Source organism: Ovis canadensis, chromosome 8, assembly GCF_042477335.2.
Source record: "Ovis canadensis isolate MfBH-ARS-UI-01 breed Bighorn chromosome 8, ARS-UI_OviCan_v2, whole genome shotgun sequence".
Lineage (NCBI taxonomy): Eukaryota > Metazoa > Chordata > Mammalia > Artiodactyla > Bovidae > Ovis > Ovis canadensis.
Genome location: NC_091252.1, coordinates 20,963,843 through 20,982,409, shown reverse-complemented (window position 1 = coordinate 20,982,409; position 18,567 = coordinate 20,963,843). Strand labels below are relative to the sequence as shown.

At 38.0% G+C, this 18,567-nt stretch overlaps 1 protein-coding gene and 1 pseudogene across 5 annotated transcripts in view; one reads left to right on the top strand and one right to left on the bottom strand.

Moving 5' to 3' along the window:
- DOP1A (DOP1 leucine zipper like protein A) overlaps positions 1-18,567 on the bottom strand; it is a 114,730-nt gene that overhangs the window by 72,494 nt on the left and 23,669 nt on the right. For all 5 annotated transcript variants that reach the window (XR_011258760.1, XR_011258759.1, XR_011258758.1 and 2 more), the window contains exons 2-3: positions 13,720-13,910; positions 10,443-10,624 (exon numbers count right to left, since the gene is read on the bottom strand). Coding sequence is in view for 2 of the 5 variants with exons in the window: in XM_069598970.1 (XP_069455071.1) it covers positions 10,443-10,624; positions 13,720-13,857 (320 nt within the window). In the remaining 3 variants the exon portion in view is untranslated. The remainder of the gene's footprint in view (positions 1-10,442; positions 10,625-13,719; positions 13,911-18,567) is intronic.
- LOC138445140 (acyl-protein thioesterase 1 pseudogene) lies at positions 1,680-2,430 on the top strand (annotated as a pseudogene).

The window sequence follows — 18,567 nt, the reverse complement described above, 5'->3', positions numbered from 1 at the left end:
CTGAGGTCACTATCTCCTAATTAGACTAGGTTAGGCTCCTTATTAAATGTTCACATAGTACCCAATACTTACTTATTTCTAATAAGTAACTTTGTTTTACTAACAATAAGTAAATCTATTGCTGTGCTAATAATAAGTAATGCTACTCCTTGAAGCAAAAGGAACCATCAACAAAGTGAAAAGACAACCTATAGAATGGGAAAAAATATTTGCAAACCATATATCTGATAAAGGGTTAATATCCAAAACATGTAAAGCACTTGTACAACTCAATAGCAAATAATAATAAAAACCTAAGTACAAAATGGTCAAAGGACCTGAATAGACATTTATCCAAAGAAGATACGTGGTCAACAAGTACATGAAAGGATGCTTAACATCACCAGTCATCAGGGAAATGCAAAGTAAAACACCATGAGATCGCATCTCATGCCTGTTGGAAGGACCATCATCAAAAAGAGAAGAGGTAACAAATGCTGGTGAGGATGCAGAGACACGGGAACCCTTGTGCACTGCTGGAGGGATTCCAAACCGGTACAGCCACTATGGAAAACAGTATGGCAGTTCCTCAAAAAAGTAAAAATTCCACTTCTGGGACTACATTCAAAGGAAACAAAAACACTAACTCCATTTTCACAGCAGCATTATTGATAACAGCCAAGACACAGGAACTTAAGTGTCCACTAATGGATGAACAGATAAAGAAGCTGTGAGATATATATACACAGAAACACACACACATATATATAGGAGAAGGCAATGGCACCCCACTCCAGTACTCTTGCCTGGAAAATCCCATGGACAGAGGAGCCTGGAAGGCTGCAGTCCATGGAGTTGCTGAGGGTAGGACACAACTGAGCGACTTCATTTCCACTTTTCACTTTCATGCACTGGAGAAGGAAATGGCAACCCATTCCAGTGTTCTTGCCTGGAGAATCCCAGGGACGGGGGAGCCTGGTGGGCTGCCATCTATGGGGTCACACGGAGTCGGACACGACTGAAGTGACTTAGCATATATATATATAATGAAATATTATTCAGTCATAAAATGAGGAACTCCTACCATTTACAATCTCGTGGATGGACCTTTAAGGTATTATACTGAGATAAGTCAGACAGAAAAAGATTAATACTGTATGATCTCACTTACAGGTAGAATCTTAACTAACAGAAAAAAAAAGACAAATATAAAACCCACACTCATAGAAAAAGAGACCTCAAATTTGTGGTTATGAGAGATAATGGTTAGGGACAGGGCGGGGGTGTTAGAGGAAGGTGGTTAAAAAGTACCAACTTCCAGTTATAAGGTAATTGAGTACTATGGATGTAATGTAAAACATGATGACTATAGTTAACATTGCTGCATGACACACAGCAAAGTTCCAAGAGTAAACCCGAAGAGCACTCTAAGGAGAACAGTTTTCCCCATTATTCTTTTCTTCCTTCTTTCTGTTGTATCTAAGTGAGATGATGATGTTCGCTGAACCTATTGTAATCATTTCACAATATATGTAAATCAAACCAACTTGCTGTATACCTTAAAATTATACAGTGATGTATGTCAATTGTTTATTAGTAAATCTGGGGGAGAAAGATTAATTCTGATAGGTAACTCTGTAATATCAGAAAGCAAGAGGCCTTTTGGCCTGGCTGGATGCCCGCTCTGCCTTTCGCTTCAGATGTGTGATCAGTGGAACTGGTGTATATCAGGCAATAATATATCGGCCCTGCTGCCTGCCATTACGTCCGCTGCCCAGAAGGCCACTGCTGCGGTGATCTTCCTTTGTGGCCTGGGAGACACAGGGCACGGATGGGCAGAAGCCTTCACTGGGATCAGAAGTGTCCACATCAAATATATCTGCCCGCATGTGCTAGTTATGCCTGTAACGTTACATACGAACATGGTTACGCCTTCTTGGTTTGACATTACTGGGCTTTCACCGGATTCACTGGAGGATGAAACTGGAACTAAGAAGCAGCAGAAAATGTAAAACCTTTGACAGAGCAAGAGATGAAGAACAGCAGTCCTTCTAACAGAGTTATTTGGGGAGGATCTTCTCAGGGAGGTGCTTTACCGTGGTACCTGGCTCTGACCACACAGCAGAAGCTGGCTGGTGTCACTGCTCTGGGCTTCCTTTCCACAGGGCCCGATCAAAGGTTTGAGGAGAGACATTTCTATTCTTCAGTGCCATGGAGATCTGGACCTTTTAGTACCCCTAATGTCTGGTGCTCTTACCACGGAAAAGCTAAAACCACTGGTAAATCCAGCCAATGTAACCTTCAAAACCTATGGAGGCGTGAGGCACAGTTCATGTCAACAGGAGATGATGGACATCATGCAGTTCATCAGTCAACTCCTACCTCCCGCTGACTGATGCCGCTAAGAGGCCTTGTGTAGACGTGCACACCAGCATCGTCTGTTAGAATACACACTCCTGCCTGTGCCCAACCTTGAAACCTCTAATGTCTGCAGTGTTAACATGTTCTGCAAATACACACCAATGACACAGGCTAAATAAAGTCTCCTCATGGGAAATGCATGATCTTTGAAGCTTCTATATACGTATTTTTATATGATATAATCCAGGACGCATCAGTGTTAAACTAGCAGTATACACTAGTATTGAATACACTAGTATTAAATAGAGAGAGAAGCAGCCAGCTTCTTTCTCCCAAATGTAATTCAGCAAAATAATAAAATACTGCAACCAGATTTTTTATTACATCACTTGAAAATTATTAGCATGCTTAACGAAAACTTGTTCAGATATAAATGAGCAGTTAAAACATAGTTTATGTGTGTGATGATTTAAGACTATGGGCTTACACTCCAAACTGACAAGTCACCATACAGTATCTGTATTTTTATATGTGTTCATATATACCTAATGATTATAATGCATAATGAGAATGAGGTATTACATTATTCCTAATAAAAGGGATAATGCTTCTAAGTGTCAATAAAGAGCAATATTGCTCTCTTCAATTAATGGCCCTTTTATTTTGGGGAACAGCTTTTTCTTTGCTGAATATACTTTGTTTAATACTCTTTTTTTCTCTGTAGAAAAGAAATGTGTTCCTTCTTTTTTATTCTTCACAACAGACCAAATATTTCCTCTTTGCCACAGACACCTGCTGTCAATATGTGCTGCAATTTAATATTCTGGATCACACGCTTGATGGCGCTGAAAATATATTTCTATTGACAGAAAGAAACTGGACATCCTTTCAGAGTTTCTACACTACTTCTTAAAGTGGACCTTTAGCCACAGTTTAGACCTGCAGGATTACTAGAATCTTCAGTCCAGGTAACGAGAATAATTCTGTATTTTCTTGTAATTCACTGAAAGAATAATTAGGTCATATTCTAGTATGTTCTGGGATATATAAGGCTGATCTTAAAACTGTAATTTCTAAGATGATTTGCTCTAAGGTGATTCTCTTCATAGCATAGTACTTACTTATTTTGCACATAGGTTTGAAACCAACTACAGCAGGAAATGAACAATTCAAAAATTTTGCTTTACTCTTATTTGGCAATGGACTAATTTGAAATTTTCACGTAGCCAGATGATCTTTTAAAGTTAGCTTTTGTGTAAATATAAGAGTAGCAATTATTTGATTTTAAATAGATTTTTCATATTATTGGTTAAAATTACTCGAAAACAAATTTCTGGGTAAATCTGTTTAGTCAGAACTCAATACAAATAGTGTAGTTCCCATACAGTTTAATATACAGCAAAAAACGTATGCTTGATATTTCTGAACTGTTGTTCATTATTCTGCTGAATTCCAACTGATTAGAACACTGTTAGGACTGCATCTTCACAAATGAGTGCTACTTGATGACAGAAATGATCTGGTATGGACTATAGATGATGTTAATAATTAAGCCATATATTTATACCTGGATTTATAGTTTTTAAACAATCACTAAATCATTTTACTTTACCTACAAGAATATGAACTGTTGCTTCACTGATACAAATCAGTGAAATCTAATTTACAGCAAGAAATATTCCATTGAAACATTGTGCTGTAATGTGAGAAAATGTAAATCTTTTGCATGGTTTCTATCAATGTGAAATAAAATTGAATTCTGACTTTAAAAAAAAAAAGGCAAGAGACCATGACTCTCTTTATTTCTGTATCCTAAGACCTTAAAACCAAGTCCTGCCTTTACAAAGTGCTTAATAAATGAATTAACAATCTGTCTTGCTCCGACTTTATACTGAAAACAGGTCATCTAGTGGGAACTCCTCAACCTCCCACGCTTCTGCCTCTAACTTTAGGCACAGTGTGACTTAAAACTGCGGTAGTAGCCTCGCCCCAGGGCCCAACGCTTACCCTTCTCAGGGCCCTGGTTTATCCACCATACTTTCTCTTTCATATAATTTCTTTCTTCCTCCACTGACAACTGTGCTTAAATCTTTCCCAATGATTACAAAAAGAGAGCAAATGACAACAAAGTTCTAAAACCTTTATCTTAATTACTTCCTGGCTTGAAGTTGCCTTCCTACTTCAACTTTTGGAGAAAAAACAAACAAAAAACCACTTTCATCTACTCACCTTCTGATACGTCTACCCGCTCTATTAAAACTGTTCTCCATATCGTCACCATTCTCTACTAAAGGCCAGATCTGTTGGTCTACTTTCAATCCTGACTGTTTCATTTATCTGTAGTATTTGACACTATTCACCACAACTTTCTCTTGAAACTCATTCCCCTTTTGACTTCCAGATGAGCTCTGTCTCCTGGTATATTTTCTGTCTCTGACTCTTGTTCCTTTCCATTGACTACTTTCACCCGCCTGCCCTTTAAATAATGTAACTCCTAAATATTTACGAGGCTTCCCATGAATATTTCCAGCTGGTTCAGTGGTAAAGAATTGCCTGCCGATGCAGGAGATACAGGAGATGAAGGTTCGATCCTGGGTTGGGAAGATCCCCTGGAGAAGTAAATGGCAACCCATTCCAGTATTCTTGCCTGGAGAATCCCATGGACAGAGAGAAGCCTGGCAGACTACAGTCCATGGGTAACAAAGAGTTGGATAGGACAAATATTCACAGAATGGTCTTGTTCCTTTTCCCTACTATTATTCACAAGGTATTGGTTGATCTCAGTCATTCTCTGCCACTTGAATGCTGTCAGCTCTAAAATCCCTCTCTAGAATTTGTATTAGCAAAAGTTTACTTTACATACCCACTTAATATTTTATGGGGCTCAAATTGCACATCTAGTGTTCTTAGTGACAGCTTAGTGTACTGTATCACATTAAAAAAATGAACTTGAAGACACAATATGTTTTATCATGTAATAGGTTACAGAACTTTAAAACTATTTGTATTTAATTATGCTAAAAGCATAAACCTTGAGATTAAACTACTAAAAAATTAAAAATCCAACATAATACAAATTCTAGTTTTTAAATTAGCTATACTCTAAAAAATACAGAACAATTTTACTCCACAAGGTATGTGTATGTAAGAATGTCTGCCATATTTAGACACAGTATTTTAGAATTAATTTATTATTCTTATATAATATACTGCTAATAAAATTAGATACACTGCAACTTTGTGAAATAGTTGTTTCTTAAGACAAACTTTCTGTTTAAAAAGGAGCAGGCATGAGTTACATAGAAAAGTTTTGCCTTAAGGTAGGAATCTGTCAGTTATTACATGTAACACTGACTGAGCAATTCTCAGTTTTTTTTTAAAGTGCTCTTCAATAGAGTAGTAATTATCAGTATTAAAAAATACCTATTACTGACTTTCAAAACATCCATGAGGAATTTAAAGAGAAGAAACATACACAGTAAAATAGATCAATGAAATCAAAAGTTTGTTTTTAAAAAGACTAAAAAATATGATAAACTTATGACAAGGCTGACCAAAATGTACAAAACGGCTATCTGCATCGCTGGTGTCAAGAATGAGACAGGAAAACTGAATATGCACATGTAAAAGAATGAAATAAGATCCCTATCTCATGCCATTCACAAAAGTCAACTCAAAATGGATTAAATCCTTAAATACAAGGCCTGAAATTATAAAACAGAGGAGAATATATACATAAAAGTTCTTTGACATTGGTCTCGGCAATGATATTCTGGGACAGGAAACCTAAAGCAAAGGCAGCAAAAGCAAAAATAAACAAGTGGACTGCATGAAACTAAAAGGAAAGAGAGGATAAGATACAGGGAAGCCAGAATGAAAAGTTCTAGCATATTTTAAATCATAGCTCCAAAAACAGGAAGAGAGAATATATGGAGTAAAGGCAATTTAAAAAGACTACCGAATTGATGAAAGGTATTGACTCAAACCCATTCACCAATCACAGTCTTGTCATGGTGAAGACACTTGTGCAACTCAAAGAAGCTATGAGCCATGCTGTGCAGGGCCCCCAGAGACAGATGGATCATAATGAAGAGTTCCTACAAAATGTGGTCCACTGGGGGAGGGAATGGCAACCCATTCCAGTATTCTTGTCACGAGAACCCCATGAGTCATATAAAAAGGAAAAAACGCATGACACCGGAAGATGAGCCCCCCTCAGGCTGGAAACTGTCCAACATGCTACTGGGGAAGAGTGGAAGGTAATAACCGATAGCTCCAGAAAGAATAAAGCGACTGGGCTAAAGCAGAAATGACGCTCAGTTGTGGATGTGTCTGGTAGTGAAAGTAAAGTCTGATACTGTAAAGAAAAATGGTGCAGAGGAAACCGGAATGTTAGGTTCACAAATCAAGGTAAACTGGACGAGGTCAGGCAGGAGATGGCAAGAGTGAACACAGACATCAGGAATCAAGTGAACTAACATGGACTGGAACGGGCGGATTTAATTCAGACAACCATTGCATCTTCCACTGTGGGCAAGAACCCCTTAGAAGAAATGGATTAGCACTCATAATCAACAAAAGAGTTTGAAATGCAGTACTTGGGTGCAATCTCAAAAACAAAAGGAGGATCTTGGTCTGTTTCCAAGGCAAACCATTCTGTATCACAGTAATTCAAGCCTATGTCCCAACCACTGATGCCGGAGAAGCTGAAGTTGACAGATTCCATGAAAACCTACAAGACCTTCTGGAACTAACACCAAAAAAAGATGTCCTTTTCATCACAGGGGATTGGAATGCAAAAGTAGGAAGAGAGATCCATAATAACAGGCCAGTTTGGCCTGAGAGTACAAAATGAAGCAGGGCAGAGGCTAACGGAGTTTTGTCAAGAGAGCATGCCGGTCATAGCAAACACCCTTTTCCAACAATCCAAGAGACAACTTTATACATGGACACCACCAGATGGTCAGTATCAAAATCAGACTGATTATGTTCTTTGCAGCTGAAGATGGAGAAGCTCTCTACAGTCAGCAAAAACAAGACCTGGAGCTGACTGTGGCTCATATCATGAGCTCCTTATTGGAAAATTCAGGCTTAAATGAAAGGAAGGAAGGAAAACCACTAGGCTATTCAGGTATGACCTAAATCAAATCCCTTATGATTACACAGTGGAGGTGACAAACAGATGCAAGGAATCAGATCTGATAGACAGAGTGCCTGAAGAATGATCAACACAGGCTCATAACATCATACAGGAGGCAGTCACCAAAACCATGACCAAGAAAAAGAAAGGCAAGAAGGCAAAGTGGTTGTCTGAGGAGGCTTCACAAATAACTGAGAAGAGAAGAGAAGTGAAAGGCAAGGGACAAAGGGACAGATAAACTGAAGGTAGAGTTTCAGAGAATAGCAAGGAGAGATAAGAAAGCCGCCTTAAGTAAACAATGCAAAGAAATACAAGAAAACTATTAAACAGAATGGGAAAGACTAGAGATCTCTTCAAGAAAATTAGAGATACCAAGATAATATTTCATGCAAAGATGGACATGATAAAGGACAGAAATGATAAGAACCTAACAGTAGAAGAGATTAAGAAGAGGTGGCAAGAATACACAGAACACCTATACAAAAAAAGTCTTAATGACATGAATGACCACAATGGTGTGGTTCATCACCTGGAGCTGGATATCCTGGAGTGTAAAGTCAAATAGGCCTTAGGAAGCATCACTACAAACAGAACTAGTGGAGGTGACATAATTCCAGATGAGCTATTTAAAATCCTAAAAGATGATGTTGTTGTTAAAGTGCTGCACTCAATATGTTAGTAAATTTGGAAAATTCAGCAGTGGCCTTAGGACTGGAAACAGTCAGTTTTCATACCAATTTCAAAGAAGGGAAATGCCAAAGAAAGTTCAAACTACCAGACAACTGCACTCATTTCACATGCTAGCTAGGTAAAGCTCAAAATCCTTCAAGCTCAGCCTCAGGAGTACACAACCTGAAAACTTCCAGATGTACAAGCGAGGTCTGGAAAAGGCAGAGGAACCAGAGATCAAATTGCCAACATTCGGTGGATCATAGAAAAAGCAAGGGAGTTCTAGAAAAACATCTACTTCTGCTTCACTGACTACACTAAAGCCTTTGACTATATCACAATAATCTGTGGAAAATTCTTAGAGGTGGGAATACCAGACCACCTTACCTGTCTCCTGAGAAACCTGTAGGTCAAGAAGCAACAGTTAGAACCAGACGTGGAATAGCTGAACGGTTTCAAATTGGGAAAGGAGTACGATAAGGCTGTTTATGTCACCCTGCTTATTTAACTTATATGCAGAGAACATCATGAGAAATTCCAGGCTCGATGAGTCACAAGCTAAAATCAAGATTGCTGGGAGAAATCAACAACCTCAGACAATGCAGATGATATCATTCTAATGGCAGAAAGTGAAGAGTAACTCAAGAGCCTCTTGATGAGAGTGAAAGAGGAGAATAAAAATACTGGCTTGAAACAACATTAACAAAACTAAGATCACGGCAACCAGTCCCATCACTTCATGGGAAACAGAAGGAGAAAATGTGGAAGCAGTGACAGTTATTTTCCTGGGTTCCAGAATCACTGTGTGCAGTGATTGCAGCCATGAAATTAATAGACACTTGTTCCCTGCTGGCTCAGACAATAAAGAATCCACCTGCAATGTGGGAGACATGGGTTCGATCCCTGGGTTGGGAAGATCCTCTGGAGGAGGGCATGGCAACCCACTCCCGTATTCTTGCCTGGAGAATCCCCACAAAGGAGCCTGATGGGCTACAGTCCATGGGGTCGCAAAGAGACACGACTGAGCGACTAAGCACAGCACACACTCCTTGAAATGAAAGCTATGACAAACCACCACATCATATTAAAAAGCAGAGACATCACTTTGCTGACAAAGTTCTGTACAGTCAAAGTTATGGTTTTTCCAGTAGTCATGTATGGATATTTGAGAGCTGAAACATAAAGAAGGCTGAGCGCTAAGGAATTGATGCTTTTGAATTGTGGTACTGAAGAAGACTCTTGAGAGTCCCTTGGACTTCAAGGAGTTCAAACCAGTCAATTCAACCTTCAGGTTTGAATGAATATTTAATTCACTGGAAGGACTGATGTTGAAGCTGAAGCTCCAATACTTTGGCCATCTGATGGGAAGAGCAAACTCACTGGAAAAGACCCTGATGCTGGCTGGGAAAGATTGAAGGCAAAGAAGAAGGGGCTGGCAGAGGATGAGATAGTTAGATAGCATCACTGACTCAATGTACATGAATCTGAGCAAACTCCAGAAGACAGAGAATAGAGGAGGCTGGTGTGTTACAGTCCATGGGTTATAGAATTGAATACAACTTAGGAACTGAACATACATAGCACTGATTCACATATTTTAAAATCCCAATGAATCCCAACCAGGATAAATAAAAAGATGAAAGTGAAAGTGATGGTTGCTCACTTGGGTCCGACTCTTTGTGACCCTATGGGCTGCAGCCCACCAGGCTCCTCAGTCCACAGGATTCTCCAGGCAAGAATACTGGAGGGGGTTGCCATGCCCTCCTCCAGGGGACTTCCCAACCCAGGGATCCAACCTGGGTCTCCTGCATTGTTGGCAGATTCTTTACCATATGAGTCACCAGGGAAGCCCATTTATCTTTAAATGTTGTGTTAGTCGCTCAGTCATGTCTGACTCTTTGCAACCCCATGGACTGTAGCCTGCCAGCCTCCTCTGTCCACGAGATTCTCTAGGCAGGAATACATCACAGTAAAACTGCAGAGCACTGGGAATTCCCCGGTGTTCCAGTGGTTAAGACTCTGTGCTTCCATTCCAGGGGATCCAGGTTTGATCGTGTCAGGGAACTAAGATCTCACAAGCTGCACAGTGAGCCATAAATAAATATATAAAACACAATGCTTTTAAATTTAAGTAAATTTTTCTAATGTACTTTTTAATCAAAACAATTACGACTGATATTGAAAACGTTCATCATTAAGGAGTTTTCAATTGTTTAGCTTTTACTGCAAAAAACATTAAAAAAAGGTTAAAAATACTTTATTTACATGCAAATACATAGTAAAATTATCTCACCTATATAAAAACAGATCTTTGGCAAGTCGCTTAGGTCCAATGATTTTGAAGATAATTTCATATGTTTCAAGTGCCTTCCGATGAACTCCACCCGGTAATGCTGGATGTAGACATTGAGCCAGGCGCTTGCCTATGGTCAACTTTTTGGGCACTACTTGGTATTTTGCATTATTTTGTAAAACCTTGAAGAAAACATCTTAATTCAGTTGAGAAGGAATATTGCATTTCATTTTACTTCCATTTTCTGGCATAGTATTATCAAAAATCCTTGATATAGGACTTCAAAGGAGAAAACATTATAGAGGATGTAAAAAAAAAACTTTTGTTTTTGTCAGTTACATCAGTAAAACTAGCTTGAAAATTAAAACTGAGGATTTAAAAATATTTACTAATTTGTTTAAAAAAAATCAACTTGTTACATGTAAACAAAAATAACATTTTTATGAAAAATAATAGTATTTTCCAAAATAAATTTGCTCAGAAGAAAGGTACTATTTTAGATTTTTGAAAATCTTTTAACAGCCTTCAACCTTTTTTTTTGATACACTGTTTGAAATATATTTAGAAAACTGAACCTCAACAAAAACATGTAGTTGGAAGAGGAACAACCACCGCTGTAGTATATCATATTACAGCAAGAACACACATGAGATTATACTTGTCCATTCACTTTCACTACTTTCCCAACTGGACCAAACACATATTGCTGTATTTATTCAAACACAACATTTCTTTAGAAAAGATGGTCAAGGTAGAATTTACAGAAGATACAAACTCATAAATACCACCCAAAGGAGATTAATTTATTTAAATAATAGAAGACTTATAAATGAAGTTCTTCAGGGTATTATGGCAAAATGCTAGTAGCAGAAAATAAACATTCAGAATGAATATGGTACAATAGATGAGAACTGGAACTGAGATGAAACACGCAGTTCTTTATTTTAGAAAATAAAGAGCTGAGGTTAAAATACATAAAATGATTATTCTGCCAAAGGCAGTACAAAAGCAAAGCACTAGATCCTTTCAGTTCATTAAAAAAACAAAGTAAAAAACTGAAAGGTCTGAGGTCCACTTAGATATAACATTTTCAATGGTCTTCAATCCAGTCTTAAATTGGATGTAACCAATATAAATAAAACTAGACTTACAAATGCAAAGCAAATCAAGGCCATAACATCAGTAGGAATTCAACTACAAAAAATATTTTTTAAACTAGCTGCTTTCCATTTCTAAAACATTAATTTGAATTTTAGATATAGGAGCAAAGAATCAATATTTACACATATTTGAAAGAAAAGTATAAATCATTATTACCAGAAGTTCCTCTCTAGAAGGAAAGTTAATGATCTATAACACAAAATGCTTCAATAAAGAAATTCTAAAAATTTTTAATAAAGCAAAATATGGCACTATTTTCTAAAATCATCTGAGTTTGAAAACTTGTATAAATAAGGTGAAAATTTAGTATATTAATAAATGATAAAATTTTAAACTAAAACATACTTAGACTATCTGCAACAGATTCGTACATATATAACCCTTGCCTTGTATCACCACGACTTTAGTTAAGTTTCACTGATGCATTGCATATCCTATGGTGCAGTATCTGGATACAGTGGAATCTGTTTTCATGATATTGATAACTATAAAAAATTAATTATGTGCTTAATTAGGCAATTAATTTCCAGTTTAATGAACTGCTTTTACACACAGTTCCTACTAGTAGCAGTGTCAGTTGCTCCGTTGTGTCCGACTCTTTTCAACCCCATGGACTGTAGCCTGCCATGTTCCTCTGTCCATGGAATTCTCCAGGCAAGAATACTGGAGTGAGTTGCCACTTCCTCCTCCAGGGGATCTCCCAACCCAGAGGTGGAACCCCCATCTCGTACATCTCCTGCACTGGCAGGTGGGTTCTTTACCACTGGGGCCACCTGGGAAGCCCCAAACATACATCTTATATCCAGGCAGTTCTGAGTTATAGTCAGTGCCTTTTACAAAAGTGTAAAAAGCTTTTTACAAGCCTGAGTTCCTACTAAGTCTTCAGAAAAGAGATCCTTCAAGATAAGTAAAAACCTAACTACCTTTAAACAAACTCATACTTTTAGATGCAATTTCTTAGGGATATTGTAAAAATTTTGAGATTTTATCAAACCTCAAATGATAAATGTTAGAAATCAACATGTCGAAAAGAAGTTTGTGCGTCTCATTTTAAGATAAGTTCATGGCACACTGAAAATGGAAGTTTTCCTTTTTAAATTATCAGGGTAATTATCTATAGTAAGTATTAAAGTTGAAAACTATTGTCCTTGATATGTATTTCAGGACAAACTGTATGACAAACTGATGATGTTAAAATAGTTATGAGAGGAGCTCACTTTTCCTATCTGTTCCCCTGGTCCACTTAATATTTATAAGCATTCATATTCAATACTCACTATAAAAAACAAAACTAAAGAAGCCCCCAATATCAAAACTATGGGTATGAAGTGAAAAAATTTTGATGTAAGTTTGAAAAAAAAGGGGGTCAAAATCCAAAGCTGCGAGTCGAACAGTGATGCCACTATATTAACAATGGATAAAAACCAGACATGTCAAAAAGGATCATTCAAGGCCTAGCTCCAAGGCATAAGCAATTGCTTGTCACTTTTGTAAAAAGCACTGGCTATAACTAAGAACTGCCTGGATATACAATATTTCTTTAATGCTATATTCCATTTGGAAAGGACACAGCAGTTACTGCTTTCCATGTGCAGCTCTTCATTTTGCTGCCAGAACTCCAGAACCATATCTGATACTCAATTATAAAAACTTGTTAACCTTCATGGTTAGCATATTCGCTTCCTAATCTTGCATTTATACATAATAATAGATTAACTATATTTTTCAAGTACTCTTGTGGTTTGGGCCTCAAAAAAAAAAAAAAAAGCCTAACTACAAAGGCATGCAATTAATGAAGTAAAATAGCAGAATCAAAAGTAATTCAGCCTGGCACTCTGCGATGACCTAGAGGGGTGGGCTAGGGAGTGCGGAGGAGGGCTCAGGAAGGAGGAGTCATATATAATTATAACTGATTCTCATTGTTGTATGGCAGGAAGCAACACAACATTTTATTTAAAAAATAAAAAATAAAGAGGAAAATGTTCTCGATTGGAGAATTTTAAAAAACTAATCCTGAGGTTATGTTTTTAAATTCTTTACTTCAAGGTTTAGAGACATTCAGAAAATACAGATGCAGATTTCTGATTTTTATCCCTTCTTATGAAATGAAACATACCTTATTAAGTTTTCCAAGTGCTGATATCAAATCCGCCCACTCACTGGAGTATTCAAAATTCTTCAGTGCTTTGTCAACTGCAGCTACATAGTTCCTGTATTTGGAGTCACTCAGTAACTCCAGCTCTTCTGTGTTCATCCTCCCACAGCGTCCTCCTAGAGACCAATTCCAAAGTCATGTAAAATCATTACCTACAAAAACAAAGTTTGCAGAAGGAACCAAAATTACAAAGCAAAGTATTAAAATGGGTTCAGATCTAGTGGCTAACGTTAAAATGTGTTTTGAGTTAGAAGTGATCAACACTGTAGGCAGCTACCATTCAGGGTCATGGAAGTATTCAAAGACAGCTTCAGAGATAACTACTCATGTGTCCCTTCCTAGGGAGAAATGGCTGTGAGCACTTAGGGCTTACGAAGAAGTAGGAAATATTCCTGCACTTAGTTCAAATTAGAAATCATGTTATTTCTCTCATATTTGCCAATATAACACTTTTGATACACATATACCTCTTCTTTGTTTTGATCCTAAAATGTCATAAGACTGGTTAGATTAGAAACATCAGGGACTTTAAAAAAAAACAACAATAGGAAAAAAAAAAGAAATGAATGACTTGGAAATCATCTTATTTTATTAAGCAATAAAAGTATGGGCATATAGTATGAAAGAACATTAACTTTTGGGAACTAATAAAACTTCTAATAAAACTGGGCTTCCCTGATGGCCCAGTGGTAAAGAATCTGCCTGCTAATGCAGGAGACTCTGGTTCGATTCCTTATCCAGGAAGATCCCACATGCCTCAGAGCAATTAAGCCCGTGCACCTTAATTATTGAAACTGTGCTCTAGAGCCTGGGAACCACAACTACTGAGCCCATAGTGCCCCAGCTACTGAAGCCCACGTGTCCTAAAGCCCAGGCTCCACAACAAGAGAGGTCATCATAATGAGAAGCCTGTGCTAGCCCTGCTTGCCACAACTAGAGAAAAGCCTGCAAAGCAACAGAGACCCAGCACACAAACAAACAGAAACTTCTAATAAGACTGACAAGTATATGTGGTAGTTTAAAATATGTCCACAAATCCTTCGATGTTACTTTAAAAAATCATTGCCTAATTCTCCAGTCCCTTGGGCTGGATTCTGGGACTCAGTTCTAATGAAAATAATAAGGCAGAAGTGACAATGTGTAATGGCCAAGGCTAGGTCATAAAAGCACTTCAGCTTCGTCCCTGCTCTCTCTCTGTTAGGGCACAGGCTCCGGGGAAAGCCAGCTGCAACGGCACAAGGACACTTCAAGGGGCCTTATGGAGGCGTTCCTGCAGTAAGGACCGAGGCTTTCTGCCAACAGCCTTGTGAGTGAGCCATCTCTGAAGAAGATCCTTCATCCCCAGGCAAGCCTTGATTTGACTGTAGTACCAAATGACAACTTGACTGATTTCGCAAGAGACTGTGTGCCAGAACTACATAGCTAAGCCTCTCGAATTCATGATCTACAGAAATTCTGCTGCTTTAGGCCACTGAGTTAGGGAGTAATAGCTACACAGCAGTAGAATAGATAACTTAACACAGAGCACTAACAAGGATTTAATTGAGGCTCAATTTTAAAATCAATGTGGGAGGACTCCCCTGGTGGTCCAGTGGTAAAGAATCTACCTTGCAACTCAGGGGACAACGGTTCGATCCCTGGTCGGGGAGGATTCCACATGACGAAGGGGAACTAAGCCCACGCGTCATAACTTCTGAGCCTGCACTCTAGAGCCTGTCAGCTGCAAGTATGGAGCCCGCAACTAGAGCCTGTACTCTACAGCATGAGAAGCCACCACAATGAGAGGCCTGCACAACGCAATGGGGACCCAACACAGCCAGTAAATAAATTAATTAAAAAAGTCAATGTGGGGACTTCCCAGGTGGTCCAGTGGTTAAGAGTTTGCCTTCCAATGCCCAGGGTGTGGGTTCTATCACTGGCTGAGGAGCTGAGATCCCACATGCCTCAGGGCCAAAAAACCAAAACATAAAACAAGCAGTATTGTAACAAATTCAATAAAGACTTTAAAAACAGTCAACTTCAAAAAATCTTTCTCACACCTACATAAAAACCAATTCAAAATGAATCATCTAAATTTAATAGCTAGAACTATAAAACTTCTTAGAAGAAAATACAAGAATAAATCCTCATGATTTATTCTAGGCCTTCTTAGGATTTCTCAGGATTAACATTAAAAGCAGAATAAGCAATACAACCACAAGAAAGGGGAAACAAATGAACTGGACTTCATCAAAATGAAAAATCTTTGTGCTTGGGCTTCCCTAGTGGTCCAGTGGTTAAAAATCTGCCTGCCAGCGCAGTGGACACGGGTTCAATCCCTCATCTGGGAAGATCCCAAATGCTGCGTGCGGGACAACTTAGCCTGTGTGCCACAACTACTGAGGCCTGCGGGCCTAGATCCAATGCTCTGCAACAAGAGAAGCCACTGCGATGAGAAGCCCATGAGCTACAACAAAGAGCAGCTCCCGCTCCTGCAGCTAGAGAAAGCCCTTGCACAGCAACAAAGACCCAGAGCAGCTGTAGATAAAATAAATCAATACATCTTAAAAAAGAAGAAATAACTCTGTGCTTCAAAAGATGTCATCAACAAAGTAAAAAGACAACTGACAGAATGGAAGAAAATATATCTCCCATATTTCTGATGAGACACTTGAATCGTATAAATAAAGGACTCTTGCTGCTGCTGCTGCTAAGTCGCTTCAGTCGTGTCCGACTCTGTGCGACCCCATAGACGGCAGCCCACCAGGCTCCGCCGTCCCTGGGATTCTCCAGGCAAAAACACTGAAGTGGGTTGCCAATTCCTTCTCCAATGAATGAAAGTGAAAAGTGAAAGGGAAGTCGCTTAGTCATGTCTGACTCTTCACGACCCCGTGGACTCTTACAAGTCAATAATAAAAGGACAAATAATTTAAAATGGGTAAAGAATCTGAAGAGTCATTTCTCCAATGAAGATACATGAATGGTCAATAACTACCATTACTGAAGTGATACTCAACATCATTAACCATCAGGAAAATGCAAATCAGAACCATGAGATATTTCACCCACACTAGGATTGCTAAAATAAAAAAGACAGTAAGTATTGACAAAGGTATGGAGAAACTGGTACCCTGGTACACTGCTGGTGGGAATGTAAACTGGTGCAGCCGCTTTGGAATGTAGTCCGGCAGTTCTCAAAAGGTTAAACATAGAATTACCATACAACCCAACAATGCTACTCCTAGGTATGGTACATATGCACAAGAGAAATGAAAACATGTTCACACAGAAACTTGTACATTAATGTTCAAAGAAGCATTATTCATAATAGCCAAGAAGGAGAAACAAATCAAATGTCCACCAACTGATGGATGAATAAATAAAACACAATGGACTATTATTCGACTATATAAAGGAATGAAGTGCTGATACATACGACAACATGGATGAACTCTGAAAACATTAGCTAAGGGAAAAAATATCGCTCACCAAACACCACGTATTTTATTTTTCTATTAAATGATAGTTGCAGTGGTAGAGAATTCTATTATTTTCTGTTAACCAATCATGCTATAATGGTATTAAGTGAATAATAGTTACATAACCACAATAGTAAAAGTTGTTTATCAATCTTCATGATCAACAGCCAGACAAAAAATAAAAGATAATTACAGTTTCAAGCTATGACAGAAACATGATTAACCTAACAATATAAAATAACTGCATACAACTTAGGGGGTTAAGTAGAGTGACGGGTAAGCGGAATGCATACGTACATGCACGTTTCCATCTACCCAGTCAGTCCATGTCTTTCGGTTGCTGCATTTAATCCATTTACATTTGAGGTAACTATCAATACGTATGATCCTATTGCCATTTTCTTAATTGTTTTGGGTTTATCTTCTGTAGGTCTTTTCTTTATCTTGTGTTTCGTGCCAAGAGAAGCTCCTTTAGCATTTGTTGTATAAAATAAAAGAAGAAAGAAAGAAAAAACCTACAGACTGGGAGAAAATATCTGCTAATGATGCCACAGAGAAGGGCTTAATTTCCAAAATATACAAACAGCTCAAACAACAACAACAAAAAGCAAACAACAAATCAAAAAACAGGCAGAAGACCTAAATATGTCTCCAAACAACAGGTCTCCAAAGAAGAAATACAAATGGCCAACAGGTACATGAAAAGATGCTCAACATCACTACTTCTTAGAGAAACGCAAATCAAAACTACAATGATACCATCTCACACTGGTCAGCATGGCCATTATGAAAAACTCCACAAATAACAAATGGTGGAAATAATGTGGAGAAAAGGGAACTATATTCAGTATCGTATGATCAATCATATCAGAAAAGAATATAAAAAAGAAATTTATAGATGTGTATAACTGAATCACTTTGTATACGGCATAAATTAATACTTTGTAAATCAACTACATTTCAATTAAAAAAAACTTTATAAGGATGGTTACACAGCTCTATGAATGAACTGAAAACCACTGAATCATATATTCTAAATAGGTGAATTGCATAATATGTGAATTGTATCTCAATAAGATATATAGCTATATTTCTGTGTATATATGTAAGGTTTGGGTAAGCTCCGGGAGTTGGTGATGGACAGGGAGGCCTGGCGTGCTGCAGTTCATGGGGTTGCAAAGAGTTGAACATGACTGAGTAACTGAACTGAACCTGGGAACTGTTTAAGTGTGTTATCACATCCCAAGGACGTATATGAACATATCATTTAAAGCATCATGTAATACATAATATCAAAAACATAACTGTCTATTATGAAAGAAAAAACACCTAAAAATGTTATGAAGATAAT